Raw genomic sequence first — 27,783 nt, 5'->3', positions numbered from 1 at the left:
ATATTGCAGCCCATAGGAAAGATCGTTTTTAAATTGCCTAAAATGACCAATTTAATTACTGAAGTGTACTAAGACATGAGCTACTTTTCTTTCTTGTTTTCCCCACCTAAAAACAAAACCACTTAAGTTGATATTTAAGTTAGTGTAAATTGCTGAATATAAACTTAGAAGGCAAATTAGGCAAGTAGAGGATGATTCACATGTAACTAATTGGATGTCTGTTAAACTTCTCATTTGAGAGAGCCATATTAAGGCAAGTTGGTGTGAGTATAATTAATCACTGAACAGTACGCCTTTCCTCGGCTCTGCCTGGTACTTTTGGCATTTAAATTGCTGCCTTATCTTTGGGAAGCATATTTCTAGTTAAAAAAAAACAAAAACAAAAAAAAACCAGTGACTGTTCAAAGTAAGCTTTAGCAAACTAGATATATATATTATTCTTCCCACCCCAATCTTGTATTCTTTTTCTGATGTTTGTACTTCTTAAAGACATTTCAGCAGGGAAAAGGGGTCCTGAGCTCAACCCGGTTTGTTGGCTACTTGATTTGGCAAATAGGAGTGCAGGTGTGACAGACAGCTCTGGCTCTGAGCCACATACCTCCCATGCCCTGTGTACTTCAGGAGTGAAGGTGGGTGCTCAGGTTCTGTGGAAGCTGGCATAGCCCTCTGGCTCTGGCTTCTCAGCTGTTTACAGGTTGATGGGTCAGGCCTATCATTCATCATGGTTGCGCTAAAGAGTAAACATCCATTGATACATGTAGTAACAATAATGAAGCACATACTCATTTTCCCCTCCCCAAACCTGCATTTGCTGAGTAAAGGCTCCCAACAGTCATCTTTATTAAGATACAGGCAGGAAATGCTCTTTACAAGTGAGGATGGGTCCGTCCTAGCACAGTTGTGGTCTAGCAGCCCACCTCCCCACTTGCCCTACCAGCTCTCAGTGACCCCTGGCTGTCTCCTGACTTACAGCCAAGGCCAGGCTGCTGGGATGTAGGGATCTGACCTAGGCACACGAGAAAGGGCTCCAGCTCACTGGGAAACAGGGATTGACCTGTGCTTTTGACAGCCCCAAAAGGGGCTGCCCCTACCCAAACCCCTGCAACTCCCCACTGCATGGCAATGGATAAAGGACCCAATGGGGGATGGGGGTCCCTGTTCTGACTCTGCCCAGTCCTGTCCCATCTTGTGCTCCCATCTTCTCATCTCTCCCCCACTAGAGACAGACGTTATTTTATTTTCTATTATTTATAACCTCAGACTTGGGCGATTTGTTATTCTTCCCCATTAACTTGAGTGACCTGTGTGAGAGACAAACAGATGCCCCACAAGGATAGTTGGATAAGGACTCTCATACTTTTATTAATTTTTAAACTAGCTTTAAAAAAAAAAAAAAAAGCAAGTGGGGATGAAGAAATATCAGCTTACTTACTTTAGACATACCATCAAAAACATCAGCAAAAAATGAGGTAAACTATCCACGAGATGGATCAACACAGTAACCCAAACAGTGGACTCAAACCTGCCAGTGCTCATGAAGACGACAGGACCGGACAACTTTCTGGTACCCTTACCGTCGCCATGGCAGCAACAGTCTTATCCTGTCTCTCCTGATTCTGTGTACCTGCTACAGAGCATTGTGAGTTCATATACTGCAGTCATTTTCTAAGCCATCAATGTGAGCTACTTTGAAAACGCTGTGTGATTTGAAAAACAGATTAGATGACCCAAAGGTCTTACCGAACTTTAGAGAAACTGATTTGCTCAAGGGGACCCAGGTATTATGTTTCTTTGCTTTGCCATGTTGGCTTTAGTTTATATTTTTAAAAAGTGCTTGCACCATGAACAAGTGGCTTTAAATCAATGTGGTTTAAAGGAGCTCCATCAGCTCTCTGATTCATTATTCAAACCGTTGTCGTTGTTGGTGGTTATGTGCTGTGGAGTCGGTTCTGACTCATAGCAACCCTGTACAGGGTTTCTGAGGCTGTAAATCTTTATGCCTGCGGAACAGCTGGAACTTTTGAACTGCTGACCTTGCGGTTCGCAGCCCGATTCGTAACCACTACGCTACCAGAGCTCCTTATTCAAACCATTAGATTAAGCTAAATGAATAAATGGTCTCAACTTGTCTTGTTTTAGTGAATGGATTTTTGTTTTTGTATCCCAAAACATTCAATATTGATCAGTGGAGACCACGCTGATAAAAGTAGACCATAGTAATTGTTCGAACAGAACATGGGAACACTGAATGGTTTCAAATTAAGAAAGGTGTGCAACAGGATTGTGTTCTTTCACTAGACTTATTCAACCTGTATGCTGAGCAAATAATCTTAGACGCTGGGTTATATGAAGTAAAACGTGGCATCAGGATTGGAGGAAGACTCATTAACAACCTGCGATATGCAGATGATACAACCTTGCTTGCTGAAAGTGAAGAGGACTTAAAACATTTACTGATGAATATTAAAGACCACAGCCTTCAGTATGGATTACATCTCAATGTAAAGAAAACAAAACTCCTCACCACTGGACCAATAAACAACATTCTTATCAATGGAGAAAAGATTGAAGTTGTCAAGGACTTCATTCTTCTTGGATCAACTATCAACACTCACGGAAGCAGCAGTCAAGAAATCAAAGGATGTATTGCATTAGGCAAATCTGCACAAGACCTTTTTAAAGTGTTGAAGAGCAAAAATGTCTGCTTGAGGACTAAGATGCGCCTGATCCAAGCCATGGTATTTTCAATAACTTCATATGGATGCAAAAGCTGGACAGTAAATTAGGAACACTGTAAAAGAATTTATGCATTTGAGTTATAGTGTCAAAGGAGAATATTGAAAGTGCCATGGGCTGCCAAAAGAACCAACAGATCTGTGCTGGAAGAAGTGCAGCCAGAGAGCTCCTTGGAGGCCAGGATGGCCAAACTTTGTCTGTCATATTTTGGACATATTGTCAAGAGGGACCAGTCGCTGGAGAAGGATATCATGTTTGGGGGAGTGGAGGGTCAGAGAAAAAGAGGAAGACCCCCAATGAGATGGATTGGGCAGGTGGCAGCATTGATGGACTCAAGTGTGGCAACAATAGTGAGGTTGGCTCAGGATCGGTCAGTGTTTCGTTCTGCTGTGCGTAGGGTTGCTATGAGTCGTTACCAACTCGATGGCACCTAACAACAACAACAATTGGCCACTGTCAGTGAATATAATCAAACTTCTTATAAAGAACCAAAAATCATTCTTGCTATCCCAATAAGCATTTGTATTTTTTCATTTGTTTTTAATTTCTGGAACATCTTTTTTAAATAAAACTTCTTTTCCTTGCTGTTAAAGATAAATTGCGTCAGCTTATCTAAAATATGCAAAATTCATAACAGTGCTGTCTTACATTCATTGACATTCATACCTCTGTGTGTGTTATGTCCAGTGCTTCCATATACAAAAGTTTCTCCATTTATTCCAGCCCACTGTCGTCGAGTCATGTCCAACTCAGTGACCCTATAGTAGAACTGTCCAGAGATTTCCAAGGCTGTAAATCTTTACAAAAGCTGACTGCCGTCGGAAATGTGAAGGTAGATGTTTTATAGCAAGGAGGGGAGTGATTAACTTTTCAGTCTAGGCGTGGAGGTCCCTAGGACCATCAAGGGAGAAGAGCAGAGAGTGGGACCCTACCCAGAGAAGCAGTGATGCCTGAAATGGAGCCAGAGATGATGATGTGGAGCGATGGAGCAGCTGGAGACTTTAGATCCAGAGAGGGAGAGTGACTGTGTGCTGAAGACCTGGGGGGCACGGGGGAAGAATTGCATGGAGGGGATTGTAACCATGGCAATGAGACAATATACGATAGAATGAATGTAAAACTAATGTTCTCCCATGTAAACGATCACATAATTCACAATAAAACATTTAAGAGGAAAAAAAAAAAAAGCTGACTGCCTCATCTTTCTTCCAAGTAGCAACTAGTGGGTTCAAACCAGCAACTAAGCATAGCTGGCCAATGCTTAACCCCCTGCATCAGCAGAGCTCCTTCTTCAATTATTGTTGTTGTTAAGTGCCGTTGAGTTGGTTCCGACTCATAGAGGCCCTGCATAGGATTTTCTGAGGAGCAGCTGGTGGGTTTGAACCACTGACCTTGTGGTTCGCAGTCCAGTGCTGATACATAGTGACACACTGGGAGTCCTTTCAATTATTAGTGTTTTTAATTCCTAGAACTTAATTGTATTCTTCTAACCGTTTGGCCTATGTGACTCCGTATAACCATACTTTTAAGATAGGTTTCAAGAAGAATGCATCCATGGAGACCTCGCTGCCATCATTGCTACAGTTCCATGCCTGTCATTACTGTTTCCACAGGCAGTTCCAGTCTCTGTTAGGTGCTGAGTCCATGCATGATTATCAACTCACTGAGTGTTTATTACACCTATTGCATGTCAGGCTCTATGCTAGACATTTGGGGAAATGCAGAGAAGGAAGGATTGAAAAAATCACCTATATGAGGCTGAAAGGTCAACATTTACCCTAAAGTATAGATGAGAAGTTGGGGGGTTGGGGTGTGGAAGAATAAGAAAGTTGGTTAAATAGAAGCAGAACAACCCGGTTGTTGTTGACAAGATGTGGACACTGTTACTAATGTGTAGTGGTGGTGGTGTGCCTTGGCTGCATAGGGTTTCCGAGGCTGTAAATCTTTATGGGAGAAGAAAGTCTCATCTTTCTCCCATGGAACAGCTGGTAGTTTTGAACTGCTGACCTTGAGGTTAGCAGCCCAACTCACAACCACTACCAGAGCTCCCTGAACAATATGTTTAGAAATTGTTAAATGAGAAATCAATTTGCTATGTAAATTTTCACCAAGTACTCAATAAAATATTTTTTTTATAAAACAGAGGAGGAGGAAAGGGGAAGGAATTCACTTAAAATTTTTTATTTTATTGTGAAGTGAGTGAAGATCATCAGTTTTACATTCAAGAAATCACACACTTTGTTTCATCTCAATGATTGAAATCCCTCCATGCAAGTTATCCCACTTCCTTTCTGTGGTTATTTCCATTCTATCCTTCTTCCCAATTCTTTGAACTTTATCCTTGGGTTAATGTTGCTTTTTTGATTTTGAATAAAGTTGACCTTTCCATTGTGAGCATACCTTACTAGTGTTTTATCCCCACTGTATACCTATCAAGCACTTGGTTTAAAATTGGCCACAGAGTGAGTTTCATTCCAGATCTGAAGGATGACCAGGGCCGTAGTGTCAGATTCTCCCAGTCTCTTTCTGACTAATAAGCCCAGTCGTTGATTTGAGTTTTGTTTGTTCTACATTGACTCCCACTCTGTCCAGGACCTTCTAATGGGATCCCTTTTAGAGCAGTTGGTAGTGGTAACCAGGCACCATCTAGTTCTTCTGGTCTCAGAGTCGTAGAGATAAGAATCCTCTTTCAAAAAGTATATAATCTATTATATACCATATGCTGTGAAGTCCTGGTATGGCACTGTAGGATAAGCATTAAACTGCTAACCTGAAGGTCGATAGTTAAAACCCACCAGCTATTCCTTGGAAACCCTATGCAAGGTCACTATGAGTTGAAACCATCTCAGTGGCACTTAACAGCAACAACAGCCTCCATATTCTATAGTAGATGCTAAGGAGCTCTGGTAGCGTAGTGGTTACGAATCGGGCTGCGAACCTTAAGGTCAGTGGTTCGAAATTACCAGCTGCACCGCGGGAGAAAGATGAGGCTTTCTACTCCCGTAAAGATTTACACCCTCGGAAACCCTATACAGGGTCGCTATGGGTCGGAACCGACTCGATGGCACTTAACAACAACAACAACAATGAAATTTATAGAAACACAGACATCTGATTTTTAACATTCAACAATAACAACAACAAAAAAAACCCTCCACTCCACTTCCCAGTCTCTCCTGGATTTTGGACTTACATTACAATGTAGTGGTTATGAATCGGGCTGCGAACCTTAAGGTTAGCAGTTCAAAACTATGAGCCGTTCTGCAGGAGAAAGATGAGGCTTTCTGCTCCCGTAAAGATTTACAGCCTCGGAAACCCTGTACAGGGTTGCTATGAGTCGGAAACGACTCCAGGGCACATCACCACCACCACCACATTACAGCACTGGGAAGTCAAATGGAGGCTTCAATTAAGGTTTCTGAGCTACCCAAGAGATCCCTTGGTTGCCCACCAGAAACCAAAAGGTAGTATAGGATGGACATGATTCTGCATAACAAAACTGAACCCTTCTTATTCATTGTCAAGGATAATACCAGGTTTGGTTTGCCCCTACTGTGTCTCCTGAATTAGAGTTGCTCATTATTCACATTTGATGCCTTTTCTTCTTTGTATTTCTAACAAAGAATTCTAATTTTAAAAGAATTTCAAAGACTACTGGTTTAAACTTTGACTGTTCTTATTTCAAGTTTAAAAATAAAATTCTAAAGTATGAAGACCTTCAGATTATGCTAAACTTCGAAAAAAATGGGGGGAAAAAAAACCTGCCAGAATTTCTAGAATATTACAAGATCTATCATGGTTTTTCAATGAAGGAGCAAATAGATATTAACTCCTTGAGGACAACAACTGTTCTAATTTCTCTGTTGCTGTTGTTAAGTGCTGTCTTGTCAGTTCCAACCCATAGTGACCCCTGTATAGGGTTTCCAAGGAACAGCTGGTGAGCTTGAACCACCAACCCAACCTTGTGGTTCAAACCAACTTTGCAGCCCAGTGCATTAACCCACAGCGCCACATTTAGAACTGTGCTTGGTTCATAGACGGGACTTAAGAAATACTCATCTTTGTGGAAGAAAGGTGGATGGGAGACCTAGCAAAGGAAGTGAACCTTCTGGGCATGGAAGCAGGAGTTTGTGGAAGGGCTGGAAATTGGATGTTCGGGGTTTGTGAGAGATCAAGAGGGAAAAGGAGAAACAAGTGGAGAACATGGAGACCAGGCTGAAAATCAACCAGGTTCTGCAGAGTTTTCTTAGGGGAGTAATCTGATGAGATCTGTGTTTTCTAAAGATAATTGAGCCAGTAACACATAAAGGGGAGTCCTGGTGTAGTGCTGCAGGATAATGTACTGAATCTCAAGGTCAGTTTGAACCACAAGGTCTATGGTTCAGCTACCAGTTGCTCTTTGGAAACCCTAGATAGGGTCACTATGAATCAGACCTACTCAACAGCGTTTAACAAGAGCACGTAAAGGAGAAGCTCCAAGCAGTGCAGTGGTTACGTGCTCGGCTGCTAACTAAAAAGTTTGAACTCACCAGCTGCGCCACGAGAAACAGCTGTAGCTGTACAGGCTACAACCTTGTAAACTCTGGTGAGTCATCCTCTATCCTATAGGGTTGCTCTGACTTGAAAACAATGTTGTTGGTTTGGGGCTTTTGTTTTTAATGTATAGAATTTTTTAAATGAAATTTACTGTTGTTAATTGCTAGCAAGTCAGCCCTGATTCATGGCATTCTCAAACACAAAAGGAACAAAGTTCTACCTGGTACTGTGCCATTCCCGTGATGGGTTGCAAAAAGCAGACCATAATGATTGGCAGGGTTTTCATTGTCTGAGTTTTAGAAGCAGATCACCAGGCCTTTCTTCCTGGCCCATCTTAGTCAGGAAGTATCATAACTGTACATGAGGTGCACCAACCTGGAATTGAAACTGGAGCTCCCTTATGGGAGGCAAAAATTTTAAAACTGAGCCACTGCTGCCACTGTGATAAGGGAATTTGGAGGCTATGAAATAACCCCAGTGAGAGAAGACAGCATAAAGCAAGGAACAGAGTCACAAGATCTGAGAAAAGCAAACTGACAGTACAAGGTGGCTGCTGATGGCCATCAGTAAAGGACAGACTCCGAGAGCCTGAGGGCCCAGGTGAGCAGAGTTTAGACATGGGGATGTTGAGGTTAGGGATGGAGGGGATAGGTAGAAAGATGAAATTGAATATAGAGATAATCACCAGGTACCATATGAGGACATTCTAGGGTGTAGCTCAGGGTTGGGATCAGGAGAAGAGGTGTAGATCTCAGAGTCAGCAGCATGGAGGTTTTTGTGGCGTTTTCCCGCAATCCCATCTCTCGATCATCACACGTGTCAGCATCCTCAATTAGCTCCTTGTACAGTTGTTGTTATTGTTAAGTGCCATCGAGTCAATTCCGACCCACAGCGACCTTGTATACGGTTTCCAAGGAGTGACTGGTGAGCTTGAACTGTCAACCTTGCAGTTCAGACGGCTTTGCAGTCTGGCTCATTAACCCACAGCACCACACCCAGGACTCCCCTTGTACAGCAGACGCCCCTTTTTACCTCTGTTGTCTGTTGAGTTTCTTCAGCCTGCCCTTTCATTGCTTCTGCTCGTGCCTTTTGGTCTCATTGGGTTGGTACCAGAAACCTCACAGTGAACACTGGAAGGAAACTCCACCCTGTACAAAGATACACCTGGTCTGAAACTCAAGTGAACTCACTTTCAGATTTGACAAGCCTCTGCTATGCTTTTGAAAAAACTCAACCCAGCAACATCATCAGATTTTTCTAGTGCATTTCTGTGCTCCTTCTTGTGAGCTGAGCACATTATTGTTCCCACCACAAACTGCCCCCCAGTTTACAATCCAGATTTCCTGTTCATCTGAGTTTCCCACCACTGCACCAGTTTTGGATTATACTTATGATTTTTCGACCAAGAGCCGACAGTCATTTATCCTTACCACGTGATATTTCTGTGCAGGTGAAATGCTGCATGTATTTATTTATTATGAACTTCAGGGCCAGGTCTCTATATTTTAATCTCCATGGTCTAGTCAGGATTGAGACCCTCAAGGACATATATATGCTCTCTGTGAAGTTCCTACAACTCTGCTTCCTTCTCTGTCGTCCATTAGCTTTCCTTGTTGTGTTCTTCTCTCATAAATTCTTTCATTATTGATAAGTGTTAAATTACACTGTGTCTTGCTTCTTGCTATAATGAAAGCCATTCTGCGCTCTAGATCACAGCTCGTACTTTCTTTGAAATTCCCCAAGAACTTAGGGCAGGGCTTTGAACACAGTGGGCATTTGATAAACACTTGGTGATGATGTTAATATTCGCATGTGGGTCTTTAATTCTCTAATGGAGTCAGAGGACCATCTGTGCTTACTGAGATATGTCACCTTTGAGACCAGAAACCAGCCTTCTCTGGGCAGTCACCCCTGTCTCCATGTGATTCGAGACATGTAATCACAACCCTGAATTATCAACAGGGCAGTGATTGATTTGCAGGTTTCCAGTAAGGAAGCCTGGGTTAGTAAAAAGAATATTTTCCTGGAAATCACAAGGACCGGGTTTGAGAGTGGATCCTGGTGACTGGTCCTGGGATTTTTGAGCCAGTTAAGTAGCCCAGGTAGGTCTCAGTGTCCTTATCGTGTAACACGAGGGAGATCCACACAAGAGACTCTGCCGCCCTCCCAGCTGTGGCATATCTTGAGTCTATTAAGTCACCTTGAGTAGGTGACTGTTATTTAAATCCTTGTACACAATATTGAAAGGAGCTCTGGTCGCATAGTGGTTACGAATCGGGCTGTGAACCTTAAGGTCAGCAGTTCAAAACTACCAGCCGTTCTGCAGGAGAAAGATGAGGCTTTCTGCTCCTGTAAAGATTTACAGCCTCAAAAACCCTGTACAGGGTTGCTATGAGTGGGAACCGACTTCAAGGCAAACAACAACACAGTATTGATGATTTCCCCTGTAAGGTGATGGCTTTTACATGTTTGATTTCAATTGGCCTTTCTGTTGACTACAAATAAAAACATTTCAAACATTTTTTTTAACAGAGAAGAGGAATGTGTATCAAAGTGGAAAAGATAAGAATGAAGACAAGACTATATACGTAGCTCCAAAGAATTAAATGTTCAAAATGCTTAGCTATTTAAATAAATAAATAAAATACATAGGAGAAAGTAAGGGTTACTAAATCATGACATTTTTATGAGAGGTAAAGGACATTGATGGTAAGAATGAGCTAATTAAATTGACCTTTGCATTCCCTCCACCCTTCTGGAGGCTTCACTAATCCTGGACCACCCACTGAGGAAATTAACATCTTCAGTACAGACTTGTAAAGGAGTGGGGAGGAAGGATAAAGCCCCCGCTAATCCTTTCCTTCAGGGAAAATGACAATGCATTTCCAATTACAAATGTGCAAAGACCATTGAGAAGTGAGCTTCATCTCTCATTATCTTCCTTTATTTCCTGTTGTGGGCTGACATGGCAGCAGAGCTTCAAACACAGCTGTTGAGATTTGAGATAGGCTATTGTCAGATCAATCATGTATGAGACTGTGGAAAAACAAGTTCACTTACCAAGGTACAAAATGTTGTTGTTGGGTGTCATCGAGTCGGTTCTGACTCATAGCAACCCTGTATAGGGTTTGTGGGGAGCAGCTTGTGGGTTTGAACCATTGACCTTGTGGTTAGCAGTCCAGTGCGTTTCCTACAGTGCCACACTAGGTGCAAAATAATCAGGCAAAAATGGACTAAATTGACACAGTCTTAGCAGCCTTCGAACTTGAACTTTTAATCAACAGTCCATTTCACCCCCCAGATTTCCAGTAAGGTCAAGAAGCCAAGGGCTATCCTAAGAAGCAGTATTCTTCACTGGTTGTAACATGGCCACTTCAGGCCTGTCTAGACACTGGACTGAATAGTTCTTGCTGCTGTTAAGTGTCACCGAGTCATTTCCAACTCATAGCAACCCTGAGTAGGGTTTCTGAGGGTCAGATGGTGAGTTTGAACCACTGACCTTGTGTTTAGCAGCCCAGTGCTTATCAGCTAGCACTGCACCAAGTGCCTGTATTGCTGGTGCATTGTGGATCAGTCAGTGTGGGGGTGTGTCCAGGAAATTTGCAAGAAGATTAGGACCCAACCTAAAGCCTGAATATGCGATATGATTACATATATATGAAATATCCAGAATAGACAAATCTGTAGACACAGCGGATAGATTAGTAATTGCCTCAGTGAGGGAGCTCCCGTGAGCACTCAGGAAGGACTGCTAATGGGTCGGAGGTTTCTACTTGGGGTGATGAAAATGTTCTAAAATTGATTATGGTAATGCTCACCCAACTTTGTGATGATCTAAAAACCATTGAATCATACACTTTAAATAAATGAATTATATAGTATATAAATTCTCTCTCAGCAAAACCGTTATTAAAAAAAAGAAAAAGAATCGAGTTGGAGATTATTGTTTAATATCAATTATGAGACTCTTTTTCTACCATTGATTTTGGCAACTTTTTTTTTTTTTTCTAAGAATGGGGAGTTACAATACTATTTCCATTTAAAATAAGCAAATTTAGGAATTACGTATTTATTATATGAAACTCTTGCAAGCATAGAAGAAAAAGAGTAGCAATAAATAGGTCATATTTTGGCACTTTGTTTGTTTTTCAGATGTTTTTCCCTAAAGTAATCATTGTTATTGTTAAGTACCATGGAGTCGGTTCTGACTCATAGCGACCCTGCACAGGGTTTCCGAGACTATAAATCTTTACAGGAGCAGAAAGCCTCATCTTTCTCCAGCGGAACCGCTGGTAGTTTCAAACTGCTGACCTTGAGGTTAGCAGCCCAATTTGTAACCACTACGCTACCAGAACTCCTTAAAGTAATAATTAAGTCACTGTTAATTTCCAAAGCCTGTACCAAACAGCAGAAATCATTGAATAATAAGAAAAAGAATAAGGAGGACACTGATAGACCATGAAGTTCAGCTGTCTTTCTTTACAGATAATCACTGGAGGGCGCCATGATTTAGAATCCGTTTATTAGGTAAATACTAACACCTATTGCTATGAAAGGAGCTCTGGTAGCGTAGTGGTTACAAATCGGCCTGCGAACCCGCAAGGTCAGCAGTTCGAAACTATCAGCCTCTCCGCTGGAGAAAGATGAGGCCTTCTGCTTCCATAAAGATTTACAGCCTCGGAAACCCTGTACAGGGTCTCTATGGGTCGGAACCGACTCGATGGCACTTAACAACAACAATAACAATTGCTATGTCTACTGTGTGAGGAGGTCTTCAATGAAATGAATGAACCTGGAAGAGATTGTTCTGAGTGAAATTTTAGTCAAATCACAAAAGGAAACATTTTGTATGAGACCACTATTGTGAAAAGGTTTTCACACTACAAGAAACATTCTTTGATATTTACCAGTGGTGGGAGGAAAAGGGGAATAATTCATTGGCTAGAGAGTAGTAGCATAGTGGTTACAAATTGGGCTGCGAACCACAAGGTCAGCAGTTTGAAACTACCAGCTGTTCTGCAGGAGAAAGATGAGGCTTTCTGTTCCCGTAAAGAGAGAGGAGACACATGTTAACTTGGGTGACAGCAAAGGCAATATATAACGAGATAGGTTGGCAGAAAAATGATAAAAGTATGGGAAGACACAGGGAGGAGTACAAGAGTTAAAGAGAGCAGAGGTAAATACTATCATATACAATTCTGCAATAATAGTGATCTATAGGTAGATGCATGATGAATATGCAGGCTAAACAAGTATTGAAGGGAGAGTGACCAGATACTAACAAATATATACAGGTTTAATAGGCTATTTACCTTTGCTGCAAACATATCCATGAATGTGATTGAACATACAGAGAGCAATATGAAACCTTCTTAGACATTGCCAAACACCTTGAAGGAATGAGTTGCTCAGCCTAGGGGCTGAGGACCATAAGTCTTGGGGACATCATGGTCAACTAACATAACATAGTCCACAAAGAAAAAGTTGTACATCCTACTTTAGTGAGTAGCCACTGGGATCTTAAAAGCTCTTGAGTGACCCTCTAAGGTGCATCTATTTGTCTTTCTCTGTATGGAGGAAAGAAGGTGATGAAAGTTGAAGGCACTTAAAAATAGTCCATTGGTCTAATGGACCATATGTGAGCATCAACCTCCACAACCCTGAGAGAAGAAGAACTAGGTGGAACCCAGCAGCCATGACCAACTGAAAACATTCACATTAGAAGGTCCTGGACAGAGTGGGAAGAAATGTGGAACAAAACTCAATATCATAAAAAGACCAAGCTTGCTGGTCAGATAGAGACGGGGTTAGAACCCTGAGACTATAGCCCTTTGTCACCTTTCAAGTCTGCAACTGACCTCACCCCAGTGGCTCAACTTTCAGCCAGCATTACATAGATGTAGAGGGGGAATGTAAACACTAGTGAGGTACGCACACCATCTGTCAACCGTTGAGATCAAAAGGGCACCATTTACCCAAAGACAAAATTCCGAAGGGTTGGGAAAGAAGGGGGAATGGAAATAAGGGACTCAGGGATAAGTGAGGTTACACTGAGAGGATTACAATCATTTAGGGGAAACAGAGTATGATTTGTCAAACTATCTGCTCTGTAAATGTTCACTCAGTTTACACAATAAAAAGTTCATTTTTAAAAAAAGTCTTGTGGGAAAACAGAAAATGAGACATTTCAAAACACCTGTGGTCATAAATTGAATTGTATTAACAACCGAAGATATGTGTCAACTTGACTGAGTCATGATTTCAGTGTTTTGGTAGTTATATGTTGATTCCCCGTGATAAACTAATCAGAGGATTAAGGATGGGCTACAATACCCTTAACTGCATCGCATTCTGTTGTAGGAATGTTTCCCAGGGGTGCAGCCTGCAACATCTTTTATCTTTTGGAAGTATATGTCTCTTAACCCTAGGTAAATTTCCTTGAGTAATTTTATGTGGATGTTGTTGTTGTTATGTGCCGTGGAGTCGGTTCTGACTCATAGCAACCCTGTACAGGGTTTCCAAGGCTGTAAATCTTTATGGGAGCAGAAAGCCTCATCTTTCTCCTGTGGAACAGCTGGTAGTTTCTAACTGCTGACCTTGAGGTTAGCAGCCCGATTCGTAACCACTGCGCTACCAGTAGCTTTCTCATAAATACAAATTGGCAGGTGAAGGTTCTCTGAAGTAAGTATTTTTCATTGGAAGTGGGAATTATTTTGAAGATGACCAAACAAGCCCTATAAATTATGCTTTTCAAACCTTGGTGGTAATGGTGGTGATGTGCCGTGGAGTCGGTTCTAACTTATAGCGACCCTGTACAGGGTTTCTGAGGCTGTAAATCTTTACAGGAGCAGAAAACCTCATCTTTCTCCTGCAGAATAGCTGGTAGTTTCGAACTGCTGACCTTAAGGTTTGCAGCCCGATTCATAACCACTACTGTGGATAAAATCTTAATCTCAGACTTGGCCTTTATTAGGCTGTTGGGTGACAAAGAAATTTTTAAAGGTGCCTTCAGCAGGTAGAGCCCTGGTGGTGCTGTAGGATAAGAACTGGACTACTAACCACCAAGGTCAACAGTTCAAATCCACCGGCCCATCCCAGAAGAAATATAAAGCTGTACAAAGTCGTTTGAACTCCAAGCTTACCAGCTACTCCTTGGAAACCCTATACAGGGTTGCTATAGGTTAGAATTGACTCGACAGTACTTAACTCTTTTAAAAGATTTATAGCCTCAGAAACCTTATACAGGGTCGCTATGAGTCAGAATTAACTACATGGCAATGAGCTGGGTTTGGGGTTTGACCTTCAGCTAGACTTTTTTTTTTATGCAGGCAAGCAAGGTCTTGTTCTGACTTAACAAATTTCAGCTTAACTCCTTTTTAACTGTTTTGTTCAGTTTAATATTGTAGAGAATAACACAGAGCATTTCTGAAAAGATAACTCTTTTTAGCATTGGCATTCTTTGCCAAAAAAAACCCATGCAGTTTTAAGCAGAGACAGAGAAAGGCTGTGATGGTCTTCTAAAGATGGAAACCAGTGACCTAAGGAGAATGAAACCCCCTACAATTCTCAGAACATGTGAATTAATTAAAATAGATACAATGAAGTGTGCCACATGGTCAGAAACGTGAGGAATTCCTCGGGTTGAATTGTCACCCCCATCTGCAGGACTGGTAGGAAATATTAAGTGCTAGCATCTTTCAGCCCTGTCTTTGCGCTGCATGAATTGTCTGACTCCAAGCCCAGGGTTCAGCAGCACATGGTTTTCCTGTCCTTGCTCCTACATTCATCTCAGTTCTTGCCTCGAGAGAGAACAGCTCCCGTCCACCTCTGTTAAAGCGGACTAATGAATAGTCCTAGAATGAGTCAAGATCAATTTGTACACATGTTAATAAAAGTGTAAATAAAGAACTCCAAATTGCATTAGCATTGTTTCCATTATTGATGATGTTTTTACACACTTTGCTTGGCAAAACTGAAAACATTAGACAGGCTTGGTTTTGTGCCAGCTGGCTCACGCTTTAGATTGTAATTACAAGGTGTTTGTTACCATGGAAAAATCTTTATCAACTGTCCTAACTTAATGCCCACAAGGCTCTAGTGGAGGCAGCCGGGGTGGGGAGCAGGGTGGGGGCAAAGATGGCTACCAATTGCTCTGGGCTGGGCCCTGCTAGGCACTTCAGTACACTAACCCACTCAGATGTTAGAGAACCAGGATGGGAAAGTCACTCCTGCCCTCTGGGTGTGTCTTATCAATAAATTGAGTAGTTTGGGGAAATCAGTGTTGTTTTCAACTCGAATGCTCTTAAATTATGAGATTTATTTACACATAGAGGGATCCCTTGGGGGCACCTAAAGCTCACTCCAAAGTGTGTTTCTCTCAGGGCCTGTTTCGACACTGCCTCCATCCTGCTCAAGCATCCTATGTGATGCTATGATTTGGTTTTCCTTTCTGACAAACAAGCACACTAAAGAATTTCAGTATTGGGGGGAGGAGTTCAATTTTTCCAAGAACTTTTTGAAGTCCCTTCATATTTTTAGGTAGCTCAGTGACTATTTCATGTTTATAATAATGACCTCCTCCCATTAGCCAGTTTTCCTTTACAGAAGTTGCCCTCAATACATTTGGAATCTATGAAGTGTTCCTGTAACTATTGTTCTCTTCTGTGTAATCTCTCCCCATGGTGTCCTAAACCATTATGGCCCACCTGAGATGAAGGTTGCATGTGGGCTTCTTAAAGTTCATGGAAAAAATGGAGTTAAAAGATAATGGAATTTTTCCACGCAATTTTTGAAGCCCCCTCATATTGTCTTCTGACTAGACTTCTTGTTAGGAATCATACTGAATCAACCACCTGAGGCCTGTGTTCCCCAGCGTTTTGGAGCAATAGATCATGTTTTCAAGTAAATACATTTTTAGAATTACATATATAATTACATATATGTTGTTGTTAATGTGCCGTGGAGTCGGTTCCGACTCATAGCGACCCTGTACAGGGTTTTCGAGGCTGTAAATCTTTACGGGAGCAGAAAGCCTCATCTTTCTCCCACAGAACAGCTGGAAGTTTCGAACTGCTGACCTTGCAGCTCGCAACCTGATTCGTAACCACTACGCTACCAGAGCTCCTTAATTACATATATGTGTGTAATTATATAATTACATATATAATTACAAATAAAATAGTTAGAAATCTAATTCAGCCCGCCCACCCGCCTGGGCTAAATTCTCCATCAGTATAGTGGTGTGGTGGTTAGGTGCTGTGGAGTCAGTTCTGACTCATAGCGACCCTGTATAAGGTTTCCAAGGCTGTAAATCTTTACAGGAGCAGAAAGCCTCATCTTTCCCCCTCATGCAACCACTGGTAGTTTCAAACTGCTGACTATGCGATTAGCAGCCCAACTCGTAACCACTACGTTATTGAGGCTCTAAATGACATATCCTGACTGGTGTGGTTGGAGCATGTTCTACATCCCAGACTAGTCCCTTAACTCTTGTACTAATGCTATAAAAATAAACAATTCTATTTTATTTCAAAGGCTACAAAAATATCTGATCAACAATGGCAAAAGTCTGATTTATAATGGCAACATTTTTGTGTTTGTTTTTATAAAATACCCTTTTTGGTTACCTCAGATGAAAACTTTAGGCAGTCAGTTTGTACATAGTACTAGGTGGTGGTGTGCCATGGAGTCAGTTCTGACTAAGAGACCCCTATATAGGTTTTCCAAGGCTGTAAATCTTTACAGAAGCAGAAAGCCTCATCTTTCCCCCATGGAGTGACTGATAGTTTCAAACCATTGACCTACGATTAGCAACCCAATTCATAACCCACTAAGCTACCAGAGCTCCCTCATACTTTAGTTTTGTTATTTTCAAGCGGGGGGAATGTACCTGGCTCTTCCAGTCTCACAAAAATGTTGTGAAAATAATTATGAAATGATCAGTTGAACTTTTTCAGGCTTTAAAAATCTATTCAGGGATCATTTATTTTTTTAAATAGAACTCTTCCAATTCTCTGCTAATATATTGGATATGACTTTTTATAAGTTTGACTCCTATACTTTTATGTTCATAGTGATATATATAAAAGGTACAGTCTAAGCTTGATAAATTCCTAACATTACTAATTATTTGAAAGCTAAAAGCCTTAAAGAATTTCTTCTACATACTAGAAATAGATACTATAGGTTGGTACTAAAGTGACTATTAAATTAGCTGAGGCAAAAGTCACAATTAGACTTCATATGTTATATCCTAGGATTAAGACAATTATATTAATTCAAAGCCCATAATAATTATAACAGTCTTTGAAACTGAAGGAAAATGAAAACAATTTGGAGGGAAGTAACATCTGATCTAAGGAATAATTACATTTTATTTGACTTTACTAGTCCTTTACTTTGTAAACCATTGGCTGGTCCATATTATTATTAAACACTTAATGAATTAATGCAGTGAGGGCCATGGATTGTTTTTCTAGTTATAGTTTCCCAATGTAAAACGGGCACCAGCCCTTCCTCCCATAGCCTTCTCTACTCATCTAAGTTTGATAATCCAAACTCACAGTTATAGGGTTCATTAGGGAAGTTAACAGGCTATAAAAGGACAGTACATTTTTATCCTAATACTGCTCCTATAGCGTACTGGTTATGAATCGGGCTGCGGACCACAAGGTCAGCAGTTTGAAACTACCAGTTGTTCTGTGGGAGAAGAAAGATGAGGCTTTCTGCTCCCGTAAAGATTTCCAGCCTCGGAAACCCTGGACAAGGTCGCTATGAGTTGGAACTGACTCCACAGCACTCAACAACAACAATTAATGCAGGACCAGAAATGCTCAGGGCAGAGTTCTTCCTGTCAAGACAGCCTCTCCTCAGCCACACCCACAGGCAGGCCTGGCTCTGAACTTTGGCCTTTGACCTTGCCTCTGCCCTGCTCAAGCAATGTTACAAAGCTCTTTTAGGGTTGCAGATAAATGTTCAAAGGACATTCTGCCTCAGCCTAAAAGCACTCGGCTCTAGCTCCATGGGTCAGTAAACCCAGCTCCCTAAGTGCCTGAAGGCACCCCACTCCACAAATGAGCCTTCTGCCCAAAGGTCCTCAGCTTTGTTTGCTCCACATATTGTAAAGTCGAGCTCTTGTCTGATGCTCTGGTTCTTGGTTCTACTGCCCCTGCTCTTCTGCCACTCCTCCACCACCACAGCTTTCTTGCCCCTGGGTTGAGGAGGTTCATTGCCCAGGGATCTGCTGCTCCTGGGTCCTCCGCCTCTTTTTTTTTCCTTCTCTTTATACCTGGTACTTTATTAGTGATGAGATTTGTCTTGGTCTGGGAGAGGAAGCTGAGATGGAGAAGGCAGGTGCCCATCTGGGGGACTTTTCCTGACATCAGATATTTCTCCACTTAGGTTTAGAGAAACACCATCATTAATAAAACCCCTCACGAAAGGCAACATAGAAAGCAACCTGGGATGGGCTGCACCCTAGGGTAGAGGGCCTCCCTGTCAGTGTCAATGACTGGGATGCAATGGCTTCACACAGCCACTATCACACCTACCAGGAACTTCTCAACGTTTCAGGCAATATTACAGCACACTGGAGCCCCAGATGATAAGCGTGGGGTTGGTCATGGAGTGCAGTGGTATTGTGACTGTATGCTGGCAGGTGAGCCATTCGTCTCACACTTGAAAAGGGAGAACTTGGGCTCAAACCCCGCTGCCTGGCTGGACATGCTTGAGGGAATTCAGGATCTCTTTGTTTCTGGCATTCTCCTGATGCCCAAACTAGTTGCACAGTAAGCCGAGCAGAACCAGGCCCCTGGACTGAGTGCTACAATTCATCTGGATATAATCCCAGACCACAGTGCCTCCAAGTAATACCACGTTCTCACTTGGCAGCATCTTGCCCCACAGTGAGCCCAGGCAAGCAGCGCCCCCCCCAACCTCCCACCGCTGACACCTTTTCTTTGATGGCAGTGAGAGCCTCCTTCTTGTTTCTGACGTGGCTCGTTTTATACCCACATTAGAGTTTCAAGTTTTTACAATCACAATTAGCTGTTAACAATCACTCACAACTGAAGCATATCATGCTATCAGCATCTTCTCCCACCTGGACCCATCGGGGTAACTGTTCTGCTATGGGTGGTGGTGGTGGTTGTGTGCCGTCAAATGTTCTGACTCATAGTGACCCTGCATAGTGTTTCTGAAGCTGTAGATCTTCACGGGAGCAAACAGCCTCGTCTTTCTCCCACAGAGCTGCTGGTAGATTCAAACTACTGACCTTGCAATTAGCAGCCCAACTTGTAGCCCACTATACTACCAGGGCTGCTTCTACTATGAGTAGAAAAGCCATGTGAAGTAATGCATTTTAATCAAACTAGAGTTGGACAAAATATAATGGGAGGGGGGGACATTAATGCAGCTACATCTGTAATTATAACTTTAACACCCACAAAAGATTGGTGGTGTTTGCGTGCGATGGAGCCCATTCTGATTCATAGCAACCCTGTGTAGGGTTCACCGAGGCTGTAAATCTTTACAGGAATGGAACACCACATCCTTCTCCTGCAGAGCAACTGGTAGATTTGATTCAAACTGTTGACCTTGCAGTTAGCAGCCTAACTCAACATACTACCAGGGCGCCTTCACAATACACTTGTTGTAAAATGCCATTGAGTCAGTTCCAACTCATAGCCACCCTATATAGGGAAACCCTAGGAGCAACTGGTGAGCTTGAAATGCCGACCTTGCAGTCCAGTGCATTAACCCATGTCACACCAGAACTCTCACAATACACTGTTGTTGTTATGTGCCATGGAGTCGGTTCTGACCCTTAGTAACTCTGTACAGTGTTTCTGAGGCTGCAAATCTTTACAGGAGCAGAAAACTTCCTCTTTCTCGCACATAACAGCTGGTAGTTTGGAACTGCTGACCCTGAGGTTAGCAGCCCGATTTGTAACCACTACGCTACCAGAGCTCCTTTTGCATATCATCCACCAGGCCACAAATCAGTAGGCTCTTGGTTTTCCCATACTATTGTAGACCATCTGTATCATTATCATCTGCTTGTTAAAAATGCCCCACTTCAGACCTACTGAATCTGCATTTAACCACAGTTCCCAGGTGATTTAGTTGCTCATTAAAGCTTAAAGATCACTGACCGTGCAGTTTTCATATCAATTGGCCCCTATGGTCTATGAGGGAACACTGTGTTCTCAGATCCAGCGTGCACACAACCATTTATGAAAGCCAATGCTGCTATAATCCTGTCCTTTGCTGAATATAGTTAACCTTTACCATCTTTCCACAACAACAAAAATTTGTTTTCATGTATTGTTGGTTTTATAGTTTTAACAGTGTTTAATCTTTTCTACTTGCCTTTCATAAAGTTGATTTGTCTGGCTTTAATTTTATACCTGAAAATAATTTGTAACCTTACAGTTACAGGTTGTTGTTGTTGTTGTTGTTAAGTGTCTCTGAGTCAGTGCCAACTCATAAGACCCTGTATAGGGCTTCCGAGGAGTGGCCAGTGGGTTTGAACCACTGACCTTGTGGTTCACACTGACTTTGCAGTCCAGTTACTTAATGTCTGTTTGGAAAATATCCCTAGTTTATGTACATTCATGGTCCCATAATGCTGGTGGATTTGAACCGACGACCTTGTAGTTTAGTAGTCCAGTGCTTATCCTAGAGCACCACACCAAGACTCCAACTTCACCCTGAGCTATAGCTTTTCAGTCCCGTCACCTTGTAGTTCAAACTGATCTTGTGGTTCTATGCTTTATCCCACAGTGTCACACCAGGACCCCCAACAATGAATAGGTTAACACTGCCAGGTCCTGTTACATAAAATCATTGTGGGTTTGCTTTTCCCTTCTCTCAAGTTTTCTTATAAGCTAAGTAAAGGAAACACAGTTAATGGGTAGTATTGGGTCTCTGCGTGTGGCAGGTTAGCCATTTGCATTCAGACTCAAGGTGTGCAATCTCACAAAGGAATGACATGCCTCAGTGTCATGCCAAATTGATTATGCCTGTGTCAATATATTAGATTTCATCTAGAAAGAAAGCAAAGCATAAGGAAACTTGAATATACTCCACAAAAAGGGAGCTCTGATTGAAAATCCATGGTGCAAGTGCTTCTATAAAGATATTTGTGCTTCTTTAACTGGATGGTGTTTGGTTCACTGGGACTTTTGAAGGTGCGCCTTTAGAGAGGAAGTTGAAGAGGGAACATGTCAATGTGTCTCTGCCCTTGGATCACTCATACCCAGTTCAGTGGAGTCAGGCAGAGAATAAAGATTAATACTCAGGAGCAGGGCTTTGATCCAGTTCAGTCGTGGCCAACGCAGCAGACCTGAATTTGTAAAATGTGGGTGTACCAGAATGATAACCAGAACCGGGAAAATTACCTGTCAAAGTCCTGAAATGGGAGACTTAGAAGAGGCAAAGTGAGCTCTTCCAAGAGCTTTATAATGGGAGACTGGATTCTTTCCAGGACTGTAAAAACTGACAAGTTCAGAGCAGCGGTCATCCACTACTTCTGAGTCAGGCACCGCTGTTGCCATCTCTGCCACTCAAGAGAGTTGGTTGCTGTGCAACGTGCATCCTGCCGTCTTTTCTAAGAGGAAGATTTCGTTGCTAGCAGGGCATCAACCTATTTTTCCCATTCTGGTTTTCATGTCAGTACACTCACATTTTACAAAACTGGTTCCATTTTACTGTTGTTTCATTGGCTGTGACTGAACCAAGAAGCCTTAGTTAGCTAGGATAAAGGTCAGACTTCATCAGGTGCTAGGGAATTGCTAATCCCACTATTCTGGATGACAGATTATCAGTGTAAGAAGGTTTTGGTAAAGTGGGGAAGGGCTTCCTGGAGATGCTTTAAAAAAAGCAGGAGATACAAACAGAAGAGTCACATGTGAGCGAAGAAGACTTAGCTAATTGTCAATGCCCCGAACCAGATACTGGAGTGAAGTGATGATAGAAGAGCCCTACTCAGTCCTCCATCCAGGAAATTAGGGGTTCTCAAAAATGGTTGAAGAGGGCTGGAAAATGGACTAAATCAGAATCCCGAGGAGCTTTGTTAAAAAACACCTACCTAGGTCCTTACCCCAGAGCCTATGTCCTCCCAGAGCATAAACAACATAGTTTACTAGTTGAAAACTTGAGCTCAGAGCTAGTCACACTGGAGATGGAATTCTAGCTCTACCTTTACTAGCTATGTGACCTTTACCCAACTAGTAAATCCCTTTTATCCCCACTTTCATATCTGTAAAATGATGATGGTATCTGTAGTACCTACGTTATGGGCATGTTATTGGAAATGGGAGAAAAATACACTGCAAAATGCTTTGTCATAGAAGCAGATACTCAGTGAATGTAACTTTTTCTTTCATGACTGGAACATAAGTTTATCGTGATGAAAATTTGAGCCCTTGCTTAACTCTGAAAAGAATAGCAAGATGAACAAAATAGCTTTTATTATAATTCTAGATATCACTCTATTTTAAGAACATTAAAGTTATGGTACATACCTAAACTTAAAATTTCATTTGAAAAACATGCTTTTGAGTTATAATGAATATAAAATGTTGTCATCCTGCATATGAATTTCCTCCAAACATAAATAGTTTTTCATCACTTGTGATGACAACAAATTTGCTGATTCAGAAAGCATTGTCTGACTGGTTCTCTTCCCTTCCTACCATCCTATCCCAACCGAGAAGAATTCCTTGACCAGGAGTGCACCCCTTCCCAATGACTCCCAGGCCCGCAGTGGGGCTCGTTTCCACACTTCCTATGACAGAAGATATGTTATCAAGACCATTACGAGTGAAGATGTGGCCGAGATGCACAACATCTTGAAGAAGTACCACCAGGTAAATTTTTTTAACTATTGGAATCTCAGAGAGGTTAAAATCTATGACTAGTGATCATTGGGAATCAAACCATGCTCTAGGGAATTCACAGTGCTAACTTCCTCTTGTGCCACTATTAGAAAATCATTATTTTGTTATCTAGAAAAGTCTCATTATGCAACATTTTTTTTCCTTAGAAACATTATTTGAAATATAATGTAAAAGATCTTAATGACCGAGAATCACCCTTATCGGTACAATTGTTTGAAAGATACTAAGGAGTCCTAGTGTGACGCTGTAGGATAAGCACTGGACTGCAAGATAAGTTTGAACCACAAAGTCAATAGTTCAGACTCACCAGCTGCTCCTCAGAAACCCTACACAGGGTCGCTATGAGTCAAAACTGACTTGATGGCAGTTAGCAACAACAAAAAGTCAGATGACTTAGAACCTAGTTTGTTACTTAGGTGATCTCTGAACCTCAGTTTCCTCATGTATACTTCATTCATTTTTTTGTTCCACCTTACTCTCAACCTTATTCCAGAAAAGATTTAAGGTGACATTCAAACTAGTTTGAAATATAAGGTGTAATTAATGAAACAAAAATGGGACCATAGAAAAGGATGAAAAATCCAAAATGGAGCCAAAATGAGACTAAAAATTCATGCCATGATGACCCGCGTACTTGCTGTGGAGGGCAGCTTATTTGACTCTGGCTTCCCATCAGCTAAGGTGGAAAGGGCAACCTTAGTAAGTCCGTTACACAGCTAAGGTGTCTGAATATGGAAATGATTGCAAAGGAGAAATGTAACTGTTCTTGGTACTAAGATATGGCACGATTGTCTCTAAGGACTACCCAAGAATTTAACACAACTTTTAAAACAATTGTCAATATAGGTTGCTGAAATCATGTCAACATAGAATTTAAATTCAGCAAGTGCAGTTCTAGAGAAGGGGGTCAAAGCGCACACTAGCTGGCTACCTCTCTGCCAGTCTGGTTCATCCAGGCATGATATAGAATGTTCTTCTAGCTACTATTCTCATGACCACTTCAAATGAGTTTGAACAGAGTTTCAACAAAGCGGTTTGATGAGCTTTGCATGGCATGAGTTCAACCTTGAGTATCCTCTGTGTGATCAGACACAGGCCTCTTCATCTGGGGAGAGCCTTCCAAACATGGCCATCCTGTCATTCTGTTCAATTATGCTCAGAGGTATGAGGTATACCCGTTTATAAGACCTTTTATTTCCACTTGAAGGAAGGAGTCCTAGGCAACTTTCAAGGAGTGCTGATGTTGTAGTTAAGTTATGCATTATTCAGGAGTTTGACTCCACCTGCTGCTCTGTAGGAGAAAGATGAAGCTTTAAAGATTTACAGCCTCGGACTTCAGGACCCAGATGGTAGAGTAGACAGACTCACTGAGCAGACCCTCTGCAACAAAGACATGAGAGACCAAGTGAAACCTATGCAGATGATGATCCTGGAACCCTGAGCTGCAGAGGACAGGATAGAGAGGTGGAATGAGTCCTGAGTGGAAAAGGAAGCTGATTTGGAGCAGCAAAAGAGAACATAAGCAAGCAGACTGTCATCTGGCCATCTTGATTGGCTAGTGATACTACAGCCTGCAGGCACGGGATCCAGCTGGAGGTTGTTGGCAAGGGGAATGCGGTTCTCCCTTGTACCATGGCCTCCTGTAGCTGGGGGCATGTTTGGTCACTGCACTCACCAACCCAACAGTCAGTGGTGCCCCCCTCCTGTGCAGCCTTGGCTATGCCTGGGATCGTACACTGGGAGTGCCACCCCTGCTTCTAGAAGCATGTAAACCCACCCTGAACTCTACACAAACAACAGAGAACTGCATTACACTTCAGTCTCTATCACATCTCCTAGGAGACAGGTGGTGGAGTGCCTGAGAACACAACATTTAATCATCAATTAAATATAAATATCATACCACAGTGTCTTGGAGAAAACAGAGAATTTCCGCTTACACTAAGAAACAAGACAGAGTGCCTCAAACAAGTGACCAAAATACAGAATCAGAAAGTATAATACCAGAAGTGGGATCAGAACTACTTGATATAGAATCTGAAAAATGATATTTAGGTTCTTTCAGAAGAATTGAGAGAAAGATCAAGGAAAGCAAGAAGAACACAGAAAAACTTTAGACAAATTTAGGAAAATTCTACAAAAACAAAATGACAAGAGAAATGAAAAATTGGAAAGATACAAAAACAGCAATTAAAAGATTTATATTAAGAATTCAGAAATAGTACATTGAAAAGGCAATGAAGTGGAATTGAACAATGGAAGGCCAAATTACGGAACTTAAAGATAAATCTCTCAATCTTCATCTGCTAGAGAAACAATCAGAAAAAAAATAATTTAAAAAAAGGAAAAAAGTCTAAGATTTATGTAGGACACTATCAAGAGTAATTATGTGTGATTGAAATTCCAGAACAGGTAAAGGGAAAGAAAAGCATAGTGAAAATTTCAGAGTTGTTGGAAGAAAATTTTCCTAACAGCATGAAAGGCAAGAAGATATGTTTCAAGAAGTTGAACAAATTCCAAACAAGCCAAAGAGGAAATTACCAAGATGTTTTATAATCAAACTTTTCAAAAACAAAGGCAAGGAAAAAAATCCTGAGAGTAGCTCAGGAAAATAAAAAGTTACCTACAAAGGAGAACTAATAAGACTAAAGTCTAGTTTCTCAGCAGAAACCTTGCAGGCAAGAAGACAATGGGATGGCATCTATAAAATGATGAAAGAAAAACGTGTCAACCAATAATCGCATACCTAGCAAAATTGTCCATCAAATATGATTCAAAATCAGGACATTGCCAAATAAATAGAAATTAAAAGAATCCAAACTAACCTTACAAAATATACTTAAGGGAGTTCTTTGGACAGAGAACACAACCTGAGACTAACACATATGACAGTATCAGCCAGAACTCAACTCAGATATTGTTTTTGTTGTTGTTGTGAAGTGCCGTCGAGTCGGTTCTGACCCATTAGTGACCCTGCATAGGGTTTCCAAGGAGCAACTGGTGAGCTTGAACCACTGAGCTAGTAATTCAAACGGCTTTGCAGTCTGGCGCATTAACCCACAGTGCCACACCAGGACAGTATGCAAAGTAAAACAAATCAAGTCAGTTCCGACTCATAACAACCGTGTGTAGGGTTTCCAAGGTGTGGCTGGTGGGTTTGAGCCACCAACCTGCTGTTAGTAACCAGGAATTCCTCCACAGAGCCACACCAGGGCTCCAAAATGACAAACCTGAAAATAAGGAGCCAGAGATAGCAACAACAACAAATCATGAAGTGAAAAGAGGGAATAATGTCATCACAGAACTTACAAATGAAGAGGACATCAAGTTGAACTCATAAAAAAAATAAACTTAACTGTAACCCTAAAACGCCCAGTCCCTGCCTCTAACACTAACCCTAGTCCTGACCATAACCCTAATACTAAACAAAGTCCTAGGCCTTGCCTAGATTTAGCCATAGTCCTAACCCTCCCTCTTACTCCCACCACCACCCCCAGCTTTTTGTTTTGTTTTGTTTTTAATAAATAAAATTGAAGGGGGAAAATAATCCACATGAGTTGCAAAAAAGATATATAAACTTGGAAACCCTCTACAGGGTCACCTTAAGTTGGAACCAAGTCAACAGCACACAACAACAACACAGACTACGTTCAGGTTCCCGGGGGCACAAGCAGTTTGCTCTCAACTATGAATTTAAAGGTTGGTAGTTCAAACCCACCCAATTCTGCCATGCAAGAAAGAGCCTGGTTCCAAAAACATCACAGCCAAGAAATTCCCACAGAGCAGTTGGACTTTATGACACGTGGGGTTGGGAAAACAGTGCACTGCTTTAGTATAGATATTCTTTTCTTCATATTTTTGTTAGGTTACAATAAACTCTAAGTACTGGTGTGGCATTGTTGGATAAGCATTGGACTACTAACTGCAAGACTGACCATTCAAACCCACCAGCCACTCCTTGGAATCCCTATACAGGATCACTATGAGTCAGATCGAATCAGCGGCACTTAACATCATTACATCAGAATAAAGTCAGGTCTTATAAATGATGATTATTAACTGAACGGCTACCCAATATCAGTACAGCATACAAAAAAGGAAAAAATAGTCAAGAACCTACCGCAATGTTTTATTTCCCCTAAATGTACTGATTTTTAAATTTTTTTTGGTTTTTGCACACTGACATGAACCCTTTGGGTGTTCTTGTAACATGTAGCTTTGGCCTCAGTTAATGTCAGTTCATTATGTTAGTAATGTCAATAAAATCCTAGAAGTTTTAGGAAAAAGACTAGTTTACAATGTAGATAATCAAGAAATCGTTAAGAATATCTTAACCTTTGAAATACAGAGTTTAAGTTTATATTTGTTACTATTATTAATTTCAAAATGACTAAATTTATCCATTTTTTTGATAACCTAAAGATATTTTTTCTCATCGTTTAGTACTTGGAAAATGATTAGTAAACAACTTATGCCTAAAAATCTGAACTTCTGGTTAAATAAACCTTGTTGCAAAAAAACAAACCTATCTGCCGAGTCAACTCATAGCCACCCTATATAGGGTCCTGAGTTTTTGCAGCAGCAGACAGCCTCACTGTTCTCCCATGGAGTG

General features: G+C 41.4%; 1 protein-coding gene across 1 annotated transcript in view; it reads left to right on the top strand.

Annotated features, from left to right (window-relative positions):
• PIP4K2A (phosphatidylinositol-5-phosphate 4-kinase, type II, alpha) overlaps window positions 1–27,783 on the top strand; it is a 233,474-nt gene that overhangs the window by 150,361 nt on the left and 55,330 nt on the right. The window contains exon 4 of the mRNA XM_006869901.1: window positions 22,989–23,141. Coding sequence (XP_006869963.1) covers window positions 22,989–23,141 — 153 coding nt within the window. The remainder of the gene's footprint in view (window positions 1–22,988; window positions 23,142–27,783) is intronic.

This window comes from Chrysochloris asiatica, unplaced genomic scaffold (assembly GCF_000296735.1).
Source record: "Chrysochloris asiatica unplaced genomic scaffold, ChrAsi1.0 scaffold00137, whole genome shotgun sequence".
Classification (NCBI taxonomy): domain Eukaryota; kingdom Metazoa; phylum Chordata; class Mammalia; order Afrosoricida; family Chrysochloridae; genus Chrysochloris; species Chrysochloris asiatica.
This window is presented reverse-complemented; position numbering and strand designations above follow the sequence as displayed.